This window comes from Anguilla anguilla, chromosome 13, assembly GCF_013347855.1.
Source record: "Anguilla anguilla isolate fAngAng1 chromosome 13, fAngAng1.pri, whole genome shotgun sequence".
NCBI classification, from domain to species: domain Eukaryota; kingdom Metazoa; phylum Chordata; class Actinopteri; order Anguilliformes; family Anguillidae; genus Anguilla; species Anguilla anguilla.
The window spans coordinates 5,479,020-5,498,204 of NC_049213.1; the positions used below are offsets into that span (position 1 = coordinate 5,479,020).

At 45.9% G+C, this 19,185-nt stretch overlaps 2 protein-coding genes across 2 annotated transcripts in view; both read right to left on the bottom strand.

Moving 5' to 3' along the window:
• LOC118210604 (synaptophysin-like) overlaps positions 1-5,816 on the bottom strand; it is a 24,009-nt gene extending 18,193 nt beyond the window's left edge. Inside the window, exons 1-2 of the mRNA XM_035386915.1 lie at positions 5,665-5,816; positions 3,973-4,038 (exon numbers count right to left, since the gene is read on the bottom strand). Coding sequence (XP_035242806.1) covers positions 3,973-4,038; positions 5,665-5,682 — 84 coding nt within the window. The 5' untranslated portion in view covers positions 5,683-5,816. The remainder of the gene's footprint in view (positions 1-3,972; positions 4,039-5,664) is intronic.
• Positions 5,817-8,917: 3,101 nt separating this feature from the next.
• LOC118210606 (voltage-dependent L-type calcium channel subunit alpha-1D-like) overlaps positions 8,918-19,185 on the bottom strand; it is a 44,815-nt gene continuing 34,547 nt past the window's right edge. Inside the window, exons 39-48 of the mRNA XM_035386917.1 lie at positions 18,366-18,468; positions 16,675-16,776; positions 15,805-15,920; positions 15,045-15,173; positions 14,471-14,802; positions 14,076-14,216; positions 13,021-13,181; positions 12,454-12,560; positions 11,771-12,124; positions 8,918-10,676 (exon numbers count right to left, since the gene is read on the bottom strand). Coding sequence (XP_035242808.1) covers positions 10,413-10,676; positions 11,771-12,124; positions 12,454-12,560; positions 13,021-13,181; positions 14,076-14,216; positions 14,471-14,802; positions 15,045-15,173; positions 15,805-15,920; positions 16,675-16,776; positions 18,366-18,468 — 1,809 coding nt within the window. The 3' untranslated portion in view covers positions 8,918-10,412. The remainder of the gene's footprint in view (positions 10,677-11,770; positions 12,125-12,453; positions 12,561-13,020; positions 13,182-14,075; positions 14,217-14,470; positions 14,803-15,044; positions 15,174-15,804; positions 15,921-16,674; positions 16,777-18,365; positions 18,469-19,185) is intronic.

Consider the following 19,185-nt stretch of genomic DNA (forward strand, 5'->3'; position numbering starts at 1 on the left):
TTTACACTGAAAGAGTATGTTTGCATCCCATTTTGCCTCATATAAAAACTGAAAGTGACGAATTAATGTTTTATATATTACTGTAGCTACAGCTCCTGCAGAATCTCCATTTAGAACAAGAATAAATGGCCATACTGTAGACCGATGGCTCTAAACTACATTAAAACTGCAAAACTGTAAAACGGATGACGGAGCACAGCTGCTCCTGGACAGAACTCTCCATCACAATCCCATCAGGAGGTCCATGCTGCGTCTGCAGCCTTGCCCAGCCATACCTAAAAAAAACAAACGGAAGCCAGCGTGGAATCCCAAAATGTCAGAGGAACTCTGGAATACCCCAAGGGATACACCAGCGAACACTGCTCTGGAATACACCAGGGAACACTGCTCTAGAATACACTAAAGAACACTGCTCTGGAATACACCAGGGAACACTGCTGTGGAATACACCAGGGAACACTGCTCTGAAATGCACCAGGGAACACTGCTCTGGAATACACCAGGGAACACTGTTCAGAATACACCAAGAAACACTGTTCTGGAATACATCAGGAAACACTGCTCTGGAATACACCTGGGAACACTGCTCAGGAATACACCAGGAAACACTGCTCTGGAATACACCAGGGAACACTGCTCTGGAATACACCAGGGAACACTGCTCTGGAATACACCAGGAAACACTGCTCTGGAATACACCAGGGAACACTGCTCTGGAATACACCAGGGAACACTGCTCTGGAATGCACCAGGGAACACTGCTGAGGAATACACCAGGGAACACTGCTCTGGAATACACCAGGGAACACTGCTGTGGAATATACCAGGGAACACTGCTGTGGAATACACCAGGGAACACTGCTCTAGAATACACTAAAGAACACTGCTCTGGAATATACCAGGGAACACTGCTGTGGAATACACCAAGAAACACTGTTCTGGAATACATCAGGAAACACTGATCTGGAATACACCAGGGAACACTGCTGAGGAATAAACCAGGGAGCACTGCTCTGGAATACACCAGGGAACACTGCTCTGGAATACACCAGGGAACACTGCTCTGGAATGCACCAGGGAACACTGCTCTAGAATACACTAAAGAACACTGCTCTGGATTACACCAGGAAACACTGCTCTGGAATACAACAGGAAACACTGCTCAGGAATACACCAGCGAACACTGCTCTGGAATACACCTGGGAACACTGTTCTGGAATACATCAGGAAACACTGCTCTGGAATACACAAGGGAACACTGCTCTGGAATGCACCAGGGAACACTGCTGAGGAATACACCAGGGAACACTGCTCTGGAATACACCAGGGAACACTGCTGTGGAATATACCAGGGAACACTGCTGTGGAATACACCAGGGAACACTGCTCTAGAATACACTAAAGAACACTGCTCTGGAATACACCAGGGAACACTGCTCTGGAATACACTAAAGAACACTGTTCTGGAATACACCAGGGAACACTGCTGTGGAATACACCAGGGAACACTGCTCTGAAATGCACCAGGGAACACTGCTCTGGAATACACCAGGGAACACTGTTCAGAATACACCAAGAAACACTGTTCTGGAATACATCAGGAAACACTGCTCTGGAATACACCTGGGAACACTGCTCTGGAATACACCAGGAAACACTGCTCTGGAATACACCAGGGAACACTGCTCTGGAATACACCAGGGAACACTGCTCTGGAATGCACCAGGGAACACTGCTGAGGAATACACCGGGGAACACTGCTCTGGAATACACCAGGGAACACTGCTCTAGAATACACCAAGAAACACTGCTCTGGAATACACCAGGAAACACTGCTCTGGAATACACCAGGGAACACTGCTCTGGAATACACCAGGGAACACTGCTGAGGAATACACCAGGGAACACTGCTCTGGAATACACCAGGGAACACTGCTGTGGAATATACCAGGGAACACTGCTCTGGAATACACCAGGGAACACTGCTGTGGAATACACCAAGAAACACTGTTCTGGAATACATCAGGAAACACTGATCTGGAATACACCAGGGAACACTGCTGAGGAATAAACCAGGGAGCACTGCTCTGGAATACACCAGGGAACACTGCTCTGGAATACACCAGGGAACACTGCTCTGGAATGCACCAGGGAACACTGCTCTAGAATACACTAAAGAACACTGCTCTGGAATACACCAGGAAACACTGCTCTGGAATACAACAGGAAACACTGCTCAGGAATACACCAGGGAACACTGCTCTAGAATACACCTAGGAACACTGCTCTGGAATACACCTGGGAACACTGTTCTGGAATACATCAGGAAACACTGCTCTGGAATACACCTGGGAACACTGCTCTGGAATATACCTGGGAACACTGCTCTGGAATACACCTGGGAACACTGCTCTGGAATACACCTGGGAACATTGCTCTGGAATACACCTGAGAACACTGGAATACACCTGGGAACACTGCTCTGGAACACACCAGGAAACACAGTTCTGACATACACCGCTTCTCCTGAGTAAACCAGGGAACACCACATCAGCATACAGGTATTGACTTACTGGCTTACTGAGAAAGGCATTGTTCCGAAATGTGTGGGAAACGCATTTTAAACTTTGTGCTTAAAGTTCAACCTCAAGCCCTCGCACAACCCACCAGAGGGCCAACCAGAGAGCAGAGCCCAGGGGCCACAGTTCACCCGAGTGACAGCAGAGCCCCCAGCCCCAGGGGCCACAGTGCACCAGAGTGTCAGTAGAGCCCCTGGCCCCAGGGGCCACAGTGCACCAGAGTGACAGCAGAGCCCCCCAGCCCCAGGGGCCACAGTGCACCAGAGTGACAGCAGAGCCCCCGGCCCCAGGGGCCACAGTTCACCCGAATGACAGCAGAGCCCCCAGCCCCAGGGGCCACAGTACACCAGAGTGACAGCAGAGTCCCCGGCCCCAGGGGCCACAGTGCACCAGAGTGACAGCAGAGTCCCCGGCCCCAGGGGCCACAGTGCACCAGAGTCAACAGAGCCCCCGGCCCCAGGGGCCACAGAGTGCCACAGCACTGTGTGTTCATAATGTGAATTACCCAGAAGTACCTGCTGACTGTGAATGTCCCCTGGATCACAGTGGATAAAGAGCACATACATTTTTAGAATTCATTAGGAATTTAGAATTTTGGGAATTTACATTACAGAATTTGAATTCTGAGCATTTCCATTGTCTGATGCTATATACAAACCATGCTTGTAAAACTAGATTACCGCCTGTTAAAGAACCTACTACTGCTACGGCAAAGGAAAATATGTCATCAAAATTATTTACATTCAGAAAAAAACATAATTTTTGAAACTTCCAAGAATATTGAGGGATTGAGGGATTGAGTTTACAGACAGAACACAACACAAAATTAAAACAATCAATTAAACATTAGGCTACTAAAAATAAAACAAATGCATGTTTTATTTATATTACATTTTATAATTAACTATTCAAAATAAAATATTCTTAATTCTTTACACATTGTTTCAAATGCAGGGGCAAACCAACACTTACTACAAATATATTGAATTTTAATAGAGCCACAGTACAATAAAACAGAATAGTACATTGTGGAATTGTGCACTTGGCTAACACAAGAAACACGGCTAAACTAAGGGGGAAATAATATTCCCATATGTGCCTATAGACTGTGTAGAATTAAAAAATCTTATTACAAAAGACACACTTGCTAAAAGAATTGGGGTGTGGTGAATCTGATTCGTCCAAATATCTGTAAATCGGGTGAATCGCACATCACTGTGTTATCATACAAATTATTTCTGAGGTATGATTCTTACAAGGACGGCGCGTGTTATATTGCGGTTTATATGAATGTTAATGCACTGTGCGTCAGAGGAACGTTTATTCACATGCGCGCGTGGAACCCGGCTCTCTGCCGCTTTTCGGCAAAAGAATAAACACGGACAGGACTTACCCATTGTAGGATCTTTATGAAGCCCAGTGGCTGTTTTACCACGGTGAACTGCCCGGTCGCGACCAACTGCAAACACAGAAAGAAAGAGTGAACAGAGGGCCTCTGAGGTGCGTGACAGCGCCACGAAAACGAGCGTTCCTGATACTGCACGAGAACTGCAATGAAAAATCAACAGGAACAAGTGCGCGAACAGCTGCACCACACGGAGGGGAGAGTTGCAGATGACGCCAGTAAGCGGCACACATCAGAAGCCGACACAGATGCCCATCATATTCACGACTTTACAAACGGCGGCAGTCACGACTTAACAAACGACGGCAGTCGTATTCCAGTTAAAATTTAAAGCTGCGATATGATAACCCGTTTGTGTCAACTTGACCTATTACGTCTTTTCAAAACGCCCAACATTTCTGCGGGTATTTGGGGGTCACGGTGAGCATAGTCGTATATAATACAGCTGTGCACTTGTACAGGCCGGACCCTTTTAATTGTTTTTCACTTCTGGGCTAAGGACACCAGACGCCGACAAAGCACAGTTAGTGATTACGGATTGGGACGAAGAGCGAGGCTGAGGGAGACCGACAGTAGTTGCCAAAATTAGACAAAGCTGCTTATCCCCGTGGTTGTGCGGTGTATACACGACATAACACATTGTGAAGGCAGACGAACGCTTTCACTAGAATTTCCTCATTCTACACAAATGCTTGTGCATTTACAGTATGTGTATTGTAAATCATTTCGGGTATTATGGGCAAAGTAGCTACATCTGTTTCCATTTACAAATACAACAAATGATGAAACGATACCTTGTCATGCCATTTTTTCACATCGCGATTTAGCAGATGAGACATAATCAACAACCCCCCCCCCGCCCCAAAAAAAAAGACGCACACACACATACACAAACACACACACACGCACGCACGCACAGTTAATCATTATCAGTGCCCCTTTGCGCCGTCGCTCCCTACCCATCCCCCGGTTACAGAAAAAAACACTCCATAAAGACCTTGATAAACAAACGAGCCTCCGGTGAGCCGCAAAAATCTCACTCAGCACCCAGAAGGTCAATGTTATGACGTTTTAATGCCTGCACCCACTTGTCTTGACGATCATTAATAAATGTAGACTATATGCATAATCATAATTTGTATAATTTTCTTGCTGTAAACGTAAGTATTCGCAACAAACACACAATATGGGCTAGTTTGTTCTTAAAATGCATATTATCAATCACAACCTATCTTACGCAGGAGTATGGCCGTCGTTATTTATGCGTCTGCCTGAGCCATTTCAATTTTTTTTTTGTTATTGCACTAATTACCCATTAAATTACAACGAACAATGCAGTATGGTACATCTAGCCGGAATGCTCGATCACTGGTACAGTGATGTAAATATTTGCTCCACACATTCTCCGCTTTTTATATTAGCTATATTTTTCTTTCCAGGACATATCTCCAAGATAGCCGCTCATCACAACCTCTCATATCACTGCATTTCAGACACGGACGGTGGCTTTGTCATTTCTTGCCTATTTATTATTACAATGCCCCCATTATAATTCAACCACATCTCTGTTCGGATTGTTTGAACCAGATGCACACTATAATTCGTATTCATTGAACCAAAGGCTTTTTATATTATTCTACGTTAAATAAATATGGGAATTGCCGTTTGGGACAGCCCTACCTGGTTTACAACATCCATTTTAGTCGCCAGCTCGGAGATAAGAGGATCAAGCGAATGGAGGGAGGAGGCCGGACCTCCGCTGTAGTGCACGGTTTGCTACGTTATCAGTCCGCGTAAACAAATAGAACGGAGTGTGCGCGCGCATGCCCAAATTGCCCATTGGAAGTTAGCGACTCGGAGCCAACGGATTCTCTGTTTGTAGCATGGAGGCAGGAGCAGTCAGAACATGCAGAAACCAATATTAGGTCCAGTGCACCGCAGCTCTCGATTTCCCCATAGGCTATAATGGAAAAAAACTCCAGCCTTTTTCTACCAAACTAAGGGATTTAGTCACATTTTGAACCCAGTTATATCCAAAATACATATAAGAATAAGAATCAATGCGTTATTTTACTTGACACGATTCAATAACGAAGTTATAGCCGAGTTGTTTTATTCAACACTAGACTCTGGTTGGTCAATATATGACTCATCATTATCATCTGACACCATATGACTCACCATCCTGCCCAATGCAATTGGCAATTGCACATGGACTGATGAAGATGCACAGCTGGCACTGGCACTGGCACTGCCCTGGGTAGTAAAATTGCATCCTAATGGGGTCAGAGGTACAACAGGACCTCATCAGTCATAGACGAGCGTGAAAATTTAAAAAAAAGTCCTTTCAGTTTTGGGGAGAAATTCCAATCGAAAATTTCACGTTTTTTACTTGAAAATATTGTAAAATGACTATGCTAAGGCATATCTATGATGCACTCATATGCACTCAATGTATTCTCTACGCACTTTCCCTAAATTCGTGCACCTTTTACCTGTATTTGTCATTCTAAAATGTGTTCGGGACATTTCTGGGCGTGGCACTCTTTTCAGTTTGGGGAGGTGTGGGCGTGGCTACAGAGCCTGTGGTTTGGGATCAGATTCCAGCGAAGTGTTTGTTGCCAGTTAGCTGGTCCGATGGCAGATGCTAAGAAGCCTAGTGTTGCACGCCGCGACACATTGATTTTCTTGACAGAAGAGTTGGAGACGGAGATACAAAAATCCCGGAATGTTCTGGTGTTTATTTAGCAATTGTGAGAGAGAGAGGTATTTCCAATTAGGTATTTCAATAGATTTTTGAACAAATTACAGATGACAAATTATTTCAAGTTCAATAGCTCCTAGACAAAAGGACCTAGGACCTTCAAACCACTTTTAAATTGTTCACAAACAATGGACACAGGATGCACAGCCTTTGCTTTGTGCATTTTTACCTCATGCAATTTTATATGAATATTTCCAATTAGGAATTTCAATAGATTTTTGAACAAATTACAGATGACAAATTCTTTCAAGTTCAAGAGCTCATAGACAAAAGGACCTAGGACCTTCAAACCACTTTGCGGTCACTACAAAAATAAGAAAAACAACTTTGCCTTTTACTCTCGCGGGATCTGGGTAAAAATAATAAAGCAACACAACAAACTAAAATAGCAAAGACAAAATAACAAAAACTACACTTTCCAGCCTTATTCGCGCTGGTACCTTCCTCTCTCTCCGTCTCTCGGGTTGTGTTTTCCTCAGTCACAGCCACCTGCTGGGAAGAAAGCACACTTTAAATACCTGGATTAATTGTTGATGCACTGCAGATGTATGTGCCCACTTAACCAGTAGGCGTGGTCCTCCGATTGCCCCGAACCTCTCCCAGAAACAGAGCCCTGCCACAACTAGATACAGCGAAGGAGAAAAGACAAGCCGACAGGGCTCGTTTAAAAACTAAAGTCAACCTTGAAACTGCTTTTGCTCGGTGGCGTCACCAAGGGGATGAAAAGTGACAGGAGGTGGCCTGTTTTTTGTTAGACCAGTAAGTAACGTTACTTTTAGCTAGTTACGTTAGGTAGCTAGATTAATAACTTTTATGTCAAATTCTGTTCTCCCAACAAGATGTCCTCCCCCTATGGGAATTGCTGTCACTGTTTATAGTTACAATTTAGCTAGCTTGGTAATTCACCTGCATTTATTTCAATCAGGGGAACTGAATTTTATACAGCATGCATGCTATCTAGCTACATGTAGCCAACTTCACTAATAAAGCTACAAAAGTGACTAATCAATAGCTTAGTAAACATTCTATTCACAAGTTCTAGGGCTTCCATTGAATTTTAGAAAATGGTGCCAAATGAATATTTGCAAATCTTTCAACATATTATTTCTAACTCTACACCTCAGAAATGTGTTATTAGATTACATTTTATTTGACAGATTCTTTTATCCAAAGTAATGCACAATAACTGCATCCTGAAAGTCATTGGAACAACTGCAGAACACAGATAAGCTACAGTTCGCATGAAGTACCAGTTTCAAGTTAAAATATTTCATAAATATTATCCAGTCTTTTTTTTTGGAACAAGGCTATGGAACAGTTATACAAACAACAAAACCAATGGTTATCATTTTATTTGATTATATAGAGCTGGGGAACATAGAACCTTGGGAACACAGGACCCTTTGCCATGTTCCCATTATGTGCCACATATGTGCCATATAAATCTGGGGAACATAAGACCCTGGGAACATAGGACCCTTTGTCATGTTCCCATTATGTGCCACATATGTGCCATATAAATCTGGGGAACATAAGACCCTGGGAACATAGGACCCTTTGTCATGTTCCCATTATGTGCCATATATGTGGCATATAAATCTGGGGAACATAAGACCCTGGGAACATAGGACCCTTTGTCATGTTCCCATTATGTGCCATATATGTGGCATATAAATCTGGGGAACATAAGACCCTGGGAACATAGGACCCTTTGTCATGTTCCCATTATGTGCCATATAGGTGCCATATAAATCTGGGGAACATAAGACCCTGGGAACATAGGAACGACCGCGTCCGGAATAGCTGAATAGCTAAATACCGAACAAGGAAAAACACAAAATAGCTGCAACAGCACTACCGACAAGCTACCATACAATTTCCCCACACGCTAAGGGGTGCCCTCGGTGTAAAGATTGTCACAACACTCCCTAATTACTGATACCATCTATATGGAATCATTCATGTTGCTAAAAATGCTATTTTCAATATCTCTGACCACCTCACCTCTTCGATTTACATTGTGCTTGTAGCGCTCGAGGGCGTGTCCTCAACAGAGGTGTAGGTGGGGTTGAGGAGACTTGTTTTATTACGAACACAAAGTCTTAGAAGGGCTGAAAAATCATCCATAGTACACCTTTAACCTTCAAACCAAAACCAAAACAAAGAAGAAACGGTCCTCAAAGTTTATTTCACACAGCAGTGACTCAGCTCAAAATATCCACTGGCATACACTGAAGACACTTCAATACAAATAAGCCAGCAAATAACTAATTACATATCCAAACAAATTATTATAATTATTATATACCTCAACATATAATTAATGGAATATTAGTAGTCACAGTAAAAAACTATTTCCAACAACAGTGCAATGGTCTATGAAATCTTCATCTTTGCAGACTAGTTTTACAGTGGTTCCTATGGGGATACAACCAATATTCAAAAAGTTGACATTCAAAATTTAGAGATATACATCCATTAATTGCTACACACCAGAACGACATCTGAATGCACATTAAATATAAAATAATTTCCAGTGCAGATTTAAGCTCCAATCTCAGTGCCCTAGCCCACAAGGCTTGTCTGGTTCGATTTGATTTAATGTTTAAAGGTGCAGTATATGACCCCGTATCTCATTCTCCAGGGGCGTTTGACAGCGTGAGAATGGAACATATCAGAGAAGTGGCAGCGACGAGCAGGAGAGAACAAGACAGGAGCCCAGCAGTGAAAGAGAACAAAATAACATGGACACTAAAGCACCACAAACAGTGTTTAGCACTACTGAAGAGACTTTGTTTCCCCGATATAATATTACAGATGCATAACAAATGTCTGTATGCATGTACCTACACCTGAGGATTTTCTTGGCAGGTAAGAGTAGTCAGCAATGGCATTTGGTAACAGAAACAAAGCTAATTTCTTCAAAACCAGTGGACAGTTCTCCAAGATGCTGGATATGACAGTAAATAACATCAAGCTAATGGGTTAGCCAAAGAAACACACACACATCATTTAACACACAACAAATAACTTCAGAGTTTTCCTGTGAAAAAGACTGGGATATTTCATAACATTTCCATGGTGTATATCAATTCTCCGGACTTTCTGTAATGGTTGGGGAACCATGATTAGTGTGGAATGGTACAGCACGTGTAGTCCCCTCACTGTGTGGAATGGTACAGGCCCCGTAGTGCCCCCTCCCCAAGGAGAATGGTACAGTCCGTGTAGTCGCCCCGCTGTGTGGAATGGTACACCCCGTGTAGTCCCCCCGCTGTGTGGAATGGTACAGCCCGTAAATCCTCCCCCACTGTGTGGAATGGTACAGCCCGTGTGGTCTCCCCACTGTGTGGAATGGTACAGCCCGTGGGGTCTCCCCACTGTGTGGAATGGTACAGGTCCCGTAGTGCCCCCTCCCCAAGGAAAATGGTACAGCCCGTGTGGTCCCCCCGCTGTGTGGAATGGTACAGCCCGTGTAGTCCCCACCACTGTGTGGAATGGTACAGGCCCCGTAGTGCCCCCTCCCCAAGGTAGAATGGTACAGCCCGCGTGGTCTCCCCACTGTGTGGAATGGTACAGCCCGTGTAGTCTCCCCCACTGTGTGGAATGGTACAGCCCGTGTAGTCTCCCCCACTGTGTGGAATGGTACAGGCCCTGTGCATGCTGTTCAGAAGGTGCTGACGCAGGTCATCTCGTCGGCCAGCTCCTCTTCCGCGTGGCTCCTGACGGACTCCTCGTCGCTGTACAGGGCCCCCCCGTCCGGGTAGCCCCCGAGGCGGCCGCGCCCCCCCGCCCCTTTCCTCAGCATGTCGCTGGCCACGTTCTCCATCTCGTCCAGGGTCATGTCGCAGGCGTCGGCAATCTCCCGTTTGGCAAAGGCCACGAACTTCGGGTCCTTGGCGTAGAGACCCAGCCCCTCTGAGATCAGGACCTGGCAGAGAGGGGTACGCCGTCACTCTCCAGTAAGAGCACGGGCGGGGCTGCGTCTCCAAAAACGACCCTGTCATCCTGACTATGGACGGGCAGGGCTCCAGAGCGCGGCCATTTTACTCGCTTTCGAGAGTAAAAATCTGCCTAGCGCCACTTCACAGGTTGCACCCGCGGGACCGGAATTTGGCTGGCCTGATCGACATTTGATTTAAGTCTCTGCTGTGTGTGCGTGAGCAGGTCTGCTCTCCCTCCTGTAGAGTCTTTGCAGTGTAGTTTCTCTGTGCAATAATTTCGACTATAATAGACAGAGCACGTTGGACGTGCCGGGTTATGATTGAAAAAGCTGAATCACAAAGCGCTATATACGCAATGATATAATATGTCATATTGACCTTGATAAATGTATTCACTAAGCGCTGAATGTTTACTTTTAATTGCCAATATATCCAATTGTCTGCTGTTTCACCCCGTGCAATGTATCTTTTGACATGTAAGCAGGAGGAGACAGACTCCACTTGCTGTAAAAATAAACATTACATTAGGGGATCTGAGAACCTGCCAAGTTGGAGGAGGCCCACATGGTTAGTCTTGGTATGGACTCCTTGATCCTAGCCCGTGATTGGTCATAAATGGAATATTTGCATATGGTAATTAAATGAATCTCATAGGCTGGAACAACAGTTCTTTGTCTCTGAAAACTATATAAACCCATGTGTTGAACTTTATATTTCTGAAGACTGTACTTGTATTTCTCCCCGACCGCTCGTTTTATTAAATTATTAAAAGGAGCTCCTGATATGCATTATCATGACATTTATTGGGGTTTTTGTGAATGGTTTTTGTTTGTGCAAGTTTTTTTTAATTCATTTGAACTTCTACATTTTTTTAAAGTGATTTTTTTCCACACGGCACACCTAACGGCACACCAGAGCGCTGCGGTACACCGGTTGGGAAACACCGCATTAACCAATCAGCTTGCCTGACCGCTTTTTTGTGCTCATATTGCTGCTCTGTATGGATTTCGGAGTGAGCATCCGAAACGGAAGCCTTAGCGCCCGGTCGTCAGGGAGACGGGCGCGTGACGGACAGACTCACCGACTCCACCAGGCTGTCCGCGCTGCCTTTGTCAGCGTACTGGTAGGTGAGCTGGGGTGGGCCTCTCAGGCTGGTGTAGGCCCCGCCTGTGGCCACGCCCCCCCGGGGCCCCGTGTACCAGTCCTGGCGGGCGGAGCCTGCGTTCCCGTCCTCGTTCCCGTCCGCCCAGTCCGCGTCCGGCCCCGCCCCCTGGCCCTCCTCCTCCACCAGGATGAGAGGGGCGTACAGGAGGCGCCCGCGACGGGGGTTGGAGCCGCCGCCCACGGCCCAGGAGGCGGAGGAGGACGCCAGGGACGCCATGGACGCCATGGACGCCGCGCTGCCGCGGCGGGAGCCGCCGCCGCTGACGTAGGTCTGGAGGAGGCGGGGCGAGACGGAGAGAGACCGCAGTTACGCGCCAGACCTTCAGCATCAGGGGGTTTGGAACTACACCCTTCATCTGTGTGTGTGTGTGTGTGTCTGTATCTGTTTGTTGTCTGTGTGTGTGTTTGTGTGTGTGTGTGTGTTTGTTACCTGTGTGTGTACTCTGCTGAGTGGGGTGTTCTGATGGTAGGTGTCACCTGTGTGTGTGCGTGGGTGTATGTTTGTTACCTGTGTGTGTACTTTGCTGGTTAAGGGGGGCGTTCTGATGGTAGGTGTTACGTGTGTGTGTGTGTGTGTGTGTGTGTGTGTATGTTTGTTACCTGTGTGTGTACTCTGCTGAGTGGCGCGTTTTGATGGAAGTTATTTGCGATGTCCTCATTACTGCCCTGTCGCCTCAGACTCTGGACATTAAAAACAGGCTTTTGGCCTGGAAAGGGAGGAATAAGGAGGGAGGGAGGGAGGGAGGGAGGAAGGGAGAGAAAACAGCAAAAAGTTAGGTTAAAGGATAAATCGGCACATGCACACCTATACATGGAAAAGATACATTTAATGTGTTAAGAAAATTATTCAAGTGCTCTGACCACACTGGGTCTTATTTGGCTATTCTTCTAATATCATGCGCATGTTACAAAGCACTAAAATTGTCACATACATATAATGGATATCTCTGTGTTAATAACATAAGCACTGTTTCCATGGACATGTATACATATGGACGCATACTGTATGTATATATACACACACATCTGTACACATCCACATATCCAGTGGAGTCAAACAGAGCTCGTTAGTCCCCGCTGTACACCAGTGGTGGGTATGTCACAGTCTCTTTTAACCCTGACGGAATGTGATGCGGATGACAGAAAGAAAAAAAACGCAGTTATAACCGGTGGGAGTCGCAGGAAGCAGACGTCGGCGAGGCGGCTGCTGGGGCTGGGTGTAGCCGTTGCCGTAGTTGTTGGCGTGCGGTACGTGGCCGGCGGGCGCGGCGTTGTAGGCGTGTTCGCGATGTCCAAGGTACGGGGCAGGAGGATCCGGGAACCAATGCCTGAGAGAAACATCCAGAAATATACTTTTAAAAAATGATGTTTGACAGCTACCACCCAACGTCTGTACGTTTTTTAATGTAATGCTTTTGTCCATTTTTTCTCCCAAGCTCAGAATGCTGAATTGTGTTTATCAGAGCCAATTACCACACACCCGCTCTCGATTCGGGAGAGTGCAGACAAGCTTGTGCTCTCCTCTGAAGCATGTGATGTGATGTCAGCCGTCGCTTCTCATCCACACCACACCTCACAAATCAGCCTCACACAGACCTGAGTCTGAGGAAGACTCAGCCCCACAGGCAGACCTGTGGCCATCTGACTCACAACTCAGGTTTGCATGAACAGACACTGTCATTCTGGTCGACTGAAACCTTCCAAACCCAGGGCAACCACATTATGATGGATAATGTGTACTTGTTCCAGTGTGCAGATGGGCCCCATTGTGGAACAGGGCCTTAACAGACACCAGACCATGGGGCCCATCCACACACTGGAACAGAGCCTTAACAGATGCCAGACCATGGGGCCCATCCACACACTGGAACAGAGCCTTAACAGATACCAGACCACGGGGCCCATCCACACACTGGAACAGAGCCTTAACAGATACCAGACCATGGGGCCCATCCACACACTGGAACAGGGCCTTAACAGATACCAGACCATGGGGCCCATCCACACACTGGAACAGGGCCTTAACAGATACCAGACCATGGGGCCCATCTGCACACTGGAACAGTGCCTTAACAAACCGCTTGACCCATCCCACACTAGGCCTTACCATTCCCCCACCAGATGGGGCCTACTGTCCAGACCCAATCTCTCTTCCCCTCTTTTTCTTCCACCCTCTCTCTCTCACACACACACTCTCTTTCTCTCCCTCACCCCCCCTCTACCTGTCTTGTGATGCTGTGCTCTCAGTGTCCTCTTCCCTGCTGTTGTAACCCTGCTCTCCAGAGTAGTTCTCCATCATCTCCATCCCTTCCTCTTCACGAGGGAGGGAGGAATATCCGTCACCTACATCCCCCCTGGGGATGCTGAGCAGAGGGGGAGGAGAGAGAGAGAGAGAGAGAGAGAGAGAGAGAGAGAGAGGGAGGGAGAGACAGAGAAAGAGAGAGAGAGATGTCATCGCCAGTGGGGTAAACCGTGGCAGTAACACTGTACATAACAAGGCTGTACAGAAGAAAAAGTTGACCATGTCTTATAAAATCAGGCCAAAGTCTTTTTTGTGCATTAATGTTTTTTAATTGGCACTTGCATGTGACTGAAGACCTGCACCCGTGTCGAGTACCTGTTAGAGGCAGGTTTGGGTTGATGCGTGATGACATCACTCTCCACTGGGGGAGGAATATTTTCACACAGCTCCTCCTCTTCCACCACTGGCTCCTCCCACTGCATTATGCCACCCCCGTTTGCAGTTTTCGACAGAGTGGCAGTGGTGACGGACGGGTGAGCCACTCCCCCGTTGGACAGGTTCTCTGCAGGGGGAGTTTCTGGGGGTGGGATTGGGGAGGGGGGCGGAGGAGTGCTGGGTGGGATGGGGGTGAAGGGGAGCCCAGGACTGCCAGGATCCATCTTATCAGGACTGGGGTACTCTGAGTGACCCACAAAATCACTTTCATTCTGTGAATAGAGAGAGAATGAGAGAGAGGGAGGGGAAGACAGACAGAGAGAGAGAGAGAGACACACAGAGACAGAGGCATACATAGTTTACATAGTGTACATAATTTGTGCAACCTATATTTTGGCAGTATTTGCATTTGTAGGTGCTTGTGTTTGCCACACCAATAGAGTGCTTTGAATTGACCTGAACTGAGAGACAGAGGGCTATAACAGAACATTTTTACAGTGAGTGACATCACAACCTTGTAGAAAGTCTCGTCATCTTCATCCTCCATGTCCAGCACCACATCCTCCTCCTCTTCCTCTTCCAGGTCACAGGTCAGGGCCAGTCTCATCTCCGGCGCTAAGTCCTGCAGAGTTCTCAGCCCGGCCTGGGGAAGGTCCGCACAGGAAGGAAGAGAAGTCAGCTCACGGCCATCTGTACATACGTGACATTTCAAAACTCACATGCTCTGTTCAACAGAATCTCTATCCTCCACCCCAGGTAATGCAGGAACAAGTAGGAGAGGCGCACACAAACTTCAAAACCACTGTTGTACAGAATAACAGACAGAGCTCAGGAGCCAGGACAGTCACAAACACAAAAAAACCATTCCTCAAGAATCAGGAGAGCTGGAACACACAGAGCTGTTGAGCTCATTAGCACATGTTCTCACTCAATCTTCATCTTAGTAATTTCTGAAGTTAGACAGGCATCGGGTAGGGGTGAGGGGGGGTTGGGTGCTACAGCTCAGTGGAGGTTGAGGTGAGTTGGAACCCCCCCTACCCTCACCCCCTTCACTTTAAAGCACTTTCACAACCTGAGAAATTGATGCAGATGCTAAATAAATGCAATCTATTTTCATTTGTTACAATGAGACACAAGACAGAAGCCAGGGGGCACGTTCGGGTGAGGATACATTAATGTTTAAACCAATGGGAAATGTGGCTTCAGTGCAGGCATTGTGACATCACAGACTAATGTCTGTGATGTCACAGACATTAGTCTGTGACATCACTCACCTGCAGGGCCGAGGACTTGTTCTTTTTCTTCAGGGCCAGTTTCCTCTTGCGGAACTTCCGGAAGTAGTCCTGGATCAGGAAGCTGGCGTAGAATCTACCCACGGTCACTTCCTCCTCTGTGGCAGAAAGAGGCGGCAGAGGAGCCAGTCACTCAATTCCTTAATTCCTTTTCTGCTCAAATCAATTTACTAATCTCAATTTACTGATAAAATGAACTAATTGAAAGAAATCCTCACAGAGAATTATGGGCATTTTCCAGTTCATTAAAATTTGTTGTTTTTTTTTTTTTTTTTGCATGGTTTAACCCCTTCTCAAGCACCCCTTTTTTTGAATACAAGCCTGAAAATGCCCAAAATAAAATGGTTACTGTTCTCAAACCCTTTTGACTACATGCATAATCCTGGTCTCTTCTGAAAGGTAGCCCATGGTTGTTTGTTTTCCAATAGTCAGAATTACACTAAGTATTACTGAAACAAAGTAACAATAGTTTAAATCAGCCTCTTAAACCATCTCCCCCCCTCTGTCTACCCTATATTCCTCTATGCCTTTCACTACCTTCCTTCCACATGTTAATTCTAGTGACAAAAGATTACATATCACCAGGGTGCTAAGTCCCAACCATTACATGTATTATTAATCACTACTTGAGCTGTTGGTGATTAAGAACCTAGACCTTTTCTTTGTTGGTGCTCTTTGTAAGTTGCAGTGTACCAGGAGGGGAGTGTGGCACCTGTCACTCAAAGACGTTTTATGGACTTTTGGTCCATGTCACATTCCTCACGTGTTTAATAATAATGAGATTCTGAAGCGCTCCCATCCAATCATCTGTGATTATGAGGATGACGGGCATAGACTGAACCACTGTTTTACCCTCTGGAGGAGGGATCACTTCGTCCAGAGTTTTGGCCTTGGTTCGCTTCCAGATCTTTTTGATGATGATCCTCAGCTCCTCGTTCTCCTGAACCACCGGCCCTGTGAGAGGCGAGAGGTGATGTCATTACACAGCCAGAGGTGACATCATCACACTGCAGGAAATGAGGTGGCAATCCCACATCCCAGTGCACTGCCTAGTCAAATTGCTGAATTTTCCGATTACCTCATTCCACCTGTATCCAATGAACATTTTACCTTAATGTCAACTCAGCAGAAAATAAATGCAAGTGTTATTACTTCTCTGAAGCGTAATTTGGAACACCAATTTTGGTGACTTCTGAAACCTCTGAACTTCAGAGGTTTCATGCATATCTCCAAACAAATCAAACCTCATTGTTATTTGAATCAAGTGAATCATTTGAATCGATGGTGAATGGTATGAAATACAATCTAAATGAGCAAGACCTCAATACTTTATAAAGCCTCCACCCTCAACCTGATTGCTACTTTCTGATGACGGTCTACCTGTATGGAAATACATCTGGTGGCAGATACCAAAACACCAAAATAATATTTTACATAAATAATGTCAGACCGAACAATATAACCAGTCCACAGAAAAGGCCTGGAATCGATCAACCTTTGTCCTTTGGTCCAACCTTTGAGTAAATTAATTTGAATAAATCTTTTTTTTTTTCATTTCCTTTTGTCACAGTAATGGTATAAATATAGCTATGGAAAGATAAGTTAATTGTACAGTGGTATTTCTTTTTTTTAACACTAAATGCCAGTTTGTTTGGCTAACTTTACACTTATTGATTATAAATCAACTTTGAGACGTTGCTGATATTGCCGTTTAGTGTTCCAGTATTCTGCTCCTGCATGTAGCACTGGGTAAGAGTATCTGCTAAGTGATTGTAATGTAATGTTGTTAAAAATAAACAAATTAAACAGTACTTCCAGTTTGGTATACCTCTAATTTTTAGGCTAATTTTTAAGAGTTGTATCACCAGAAATATGACCCATATTTAGTTATAAAATTATTTTAAATATTTCTCAAAAATATTTAAAATAATTTCTTGTTAAATAACTGAAAAATGTTGAAAAGTGTTGAGAAGTGCTTAAGGGTATTTAAAAGTGTCATTGTCATCTTCACAAACACACTTTGGCCTGATCGGCAAAACAAAGTTAAATTTGTCTTGTCGTGAAAAAGTGCCTTTGCATGTGTCACAGTCAGGGACTAATACTGATTGAGTACAGTGCCAAGACCGAGGCACTCTCTTACATGGCTTCTGATCGCTAATAGAGCTAATAGAGCTAATGGGCCGTGCTGAGGGGCGTGGTTTTGGCCACTGAGGGGGCGTGGTTTTGGCCACTGAGGGGGCGTGGTTTTGGCCACTGAGGGGGCGTGGTTTTGGCCACTGAGGGGCGTGGTTTTGGCCACTGAGGGGCGTGATTTTGGCTGCTGAGGGGCATGGTTTTGGCCACTGAGGGGCGTGGTTTTGGCCACTGAGGGGGCGTGGTTTTGGCCACTGAGGGGGCGTGGTTTTGGCCACTGAGGGGCGTGGTTTTGGCCACTGAGGGGCGTGATTTTGGCTGCTGAGGGGCATGGTTTTGGCAACTGAGGGGCGTGGTTTTGGTCACTGAGGGGGCGTGGTTTTGTTGCTGGGGAATGGGGGCCGGCTGACCTTCTGTCTTAATCTTCAGGGCGGTCCTAACCAAGGCGAAGAGCGTGGCGTTGAACTTCACTGTCCCGTCAGTATTCAGGGGCATGTTCATGGCGACCAGCCTCTGCGGGAGAAGGGGAAGGGGGAGGGGTTTGTAATTGGATTGAGAGAAGCGGGAGAGGAGAGGTGACAGACCTCCTGTTAGTAAGTAGCAGTGACAGAGTGACTGTGTCAGCAGAAGCTAGGGCCACACAGTAATGACCCACGATAATTTCAACCCCCTCACCATATGAGTTACAGCATGGCTTCCCACAACAATCCCACCATGAGCTTAAGGACTCCTCACATCTCACACGCCCCACTTTTAAAATGCCACACCACTGTGAGTGTAGAGCGGTGTGGGTTAGCATAGAGTAGTGTGTTTGAGCGTAGAGTGCTGTCGGTTAGTATAGAGTGGTGTGGGGTAGTATAGAGTAGTGTCAGTTAGTATAGAGTGGTGTGGGTTAGTATAGAGTGGTGTGGGGTAGTATAGAGTGGTGTCAGTTAGTATAGAGTGGTGTGGGTTAGTATAGAGGGGTGTCAGTTAGTATAGAGGGGTGTGTTTGAGTGTAGAGTGGTGTGGGATAGTATAGAGTGGTGTCAGTTAGTATAGAGTGATGTGGGGTAGTATAGAGTGGTTTCAGTTAGTATAGAGTGGTGTGGGTTAGTATAGAGTGGTTTCAGTTAGTATAGAGGGGTGTGTTTGAGTGTAGAGTGGTGTGGGTTAGTACAGAGTAGTGTGTTTTAGTGTAGAGTGGTGTGGGATAGTATAGAGTGGTGTTAGTTAGTATAGAGTGATGTG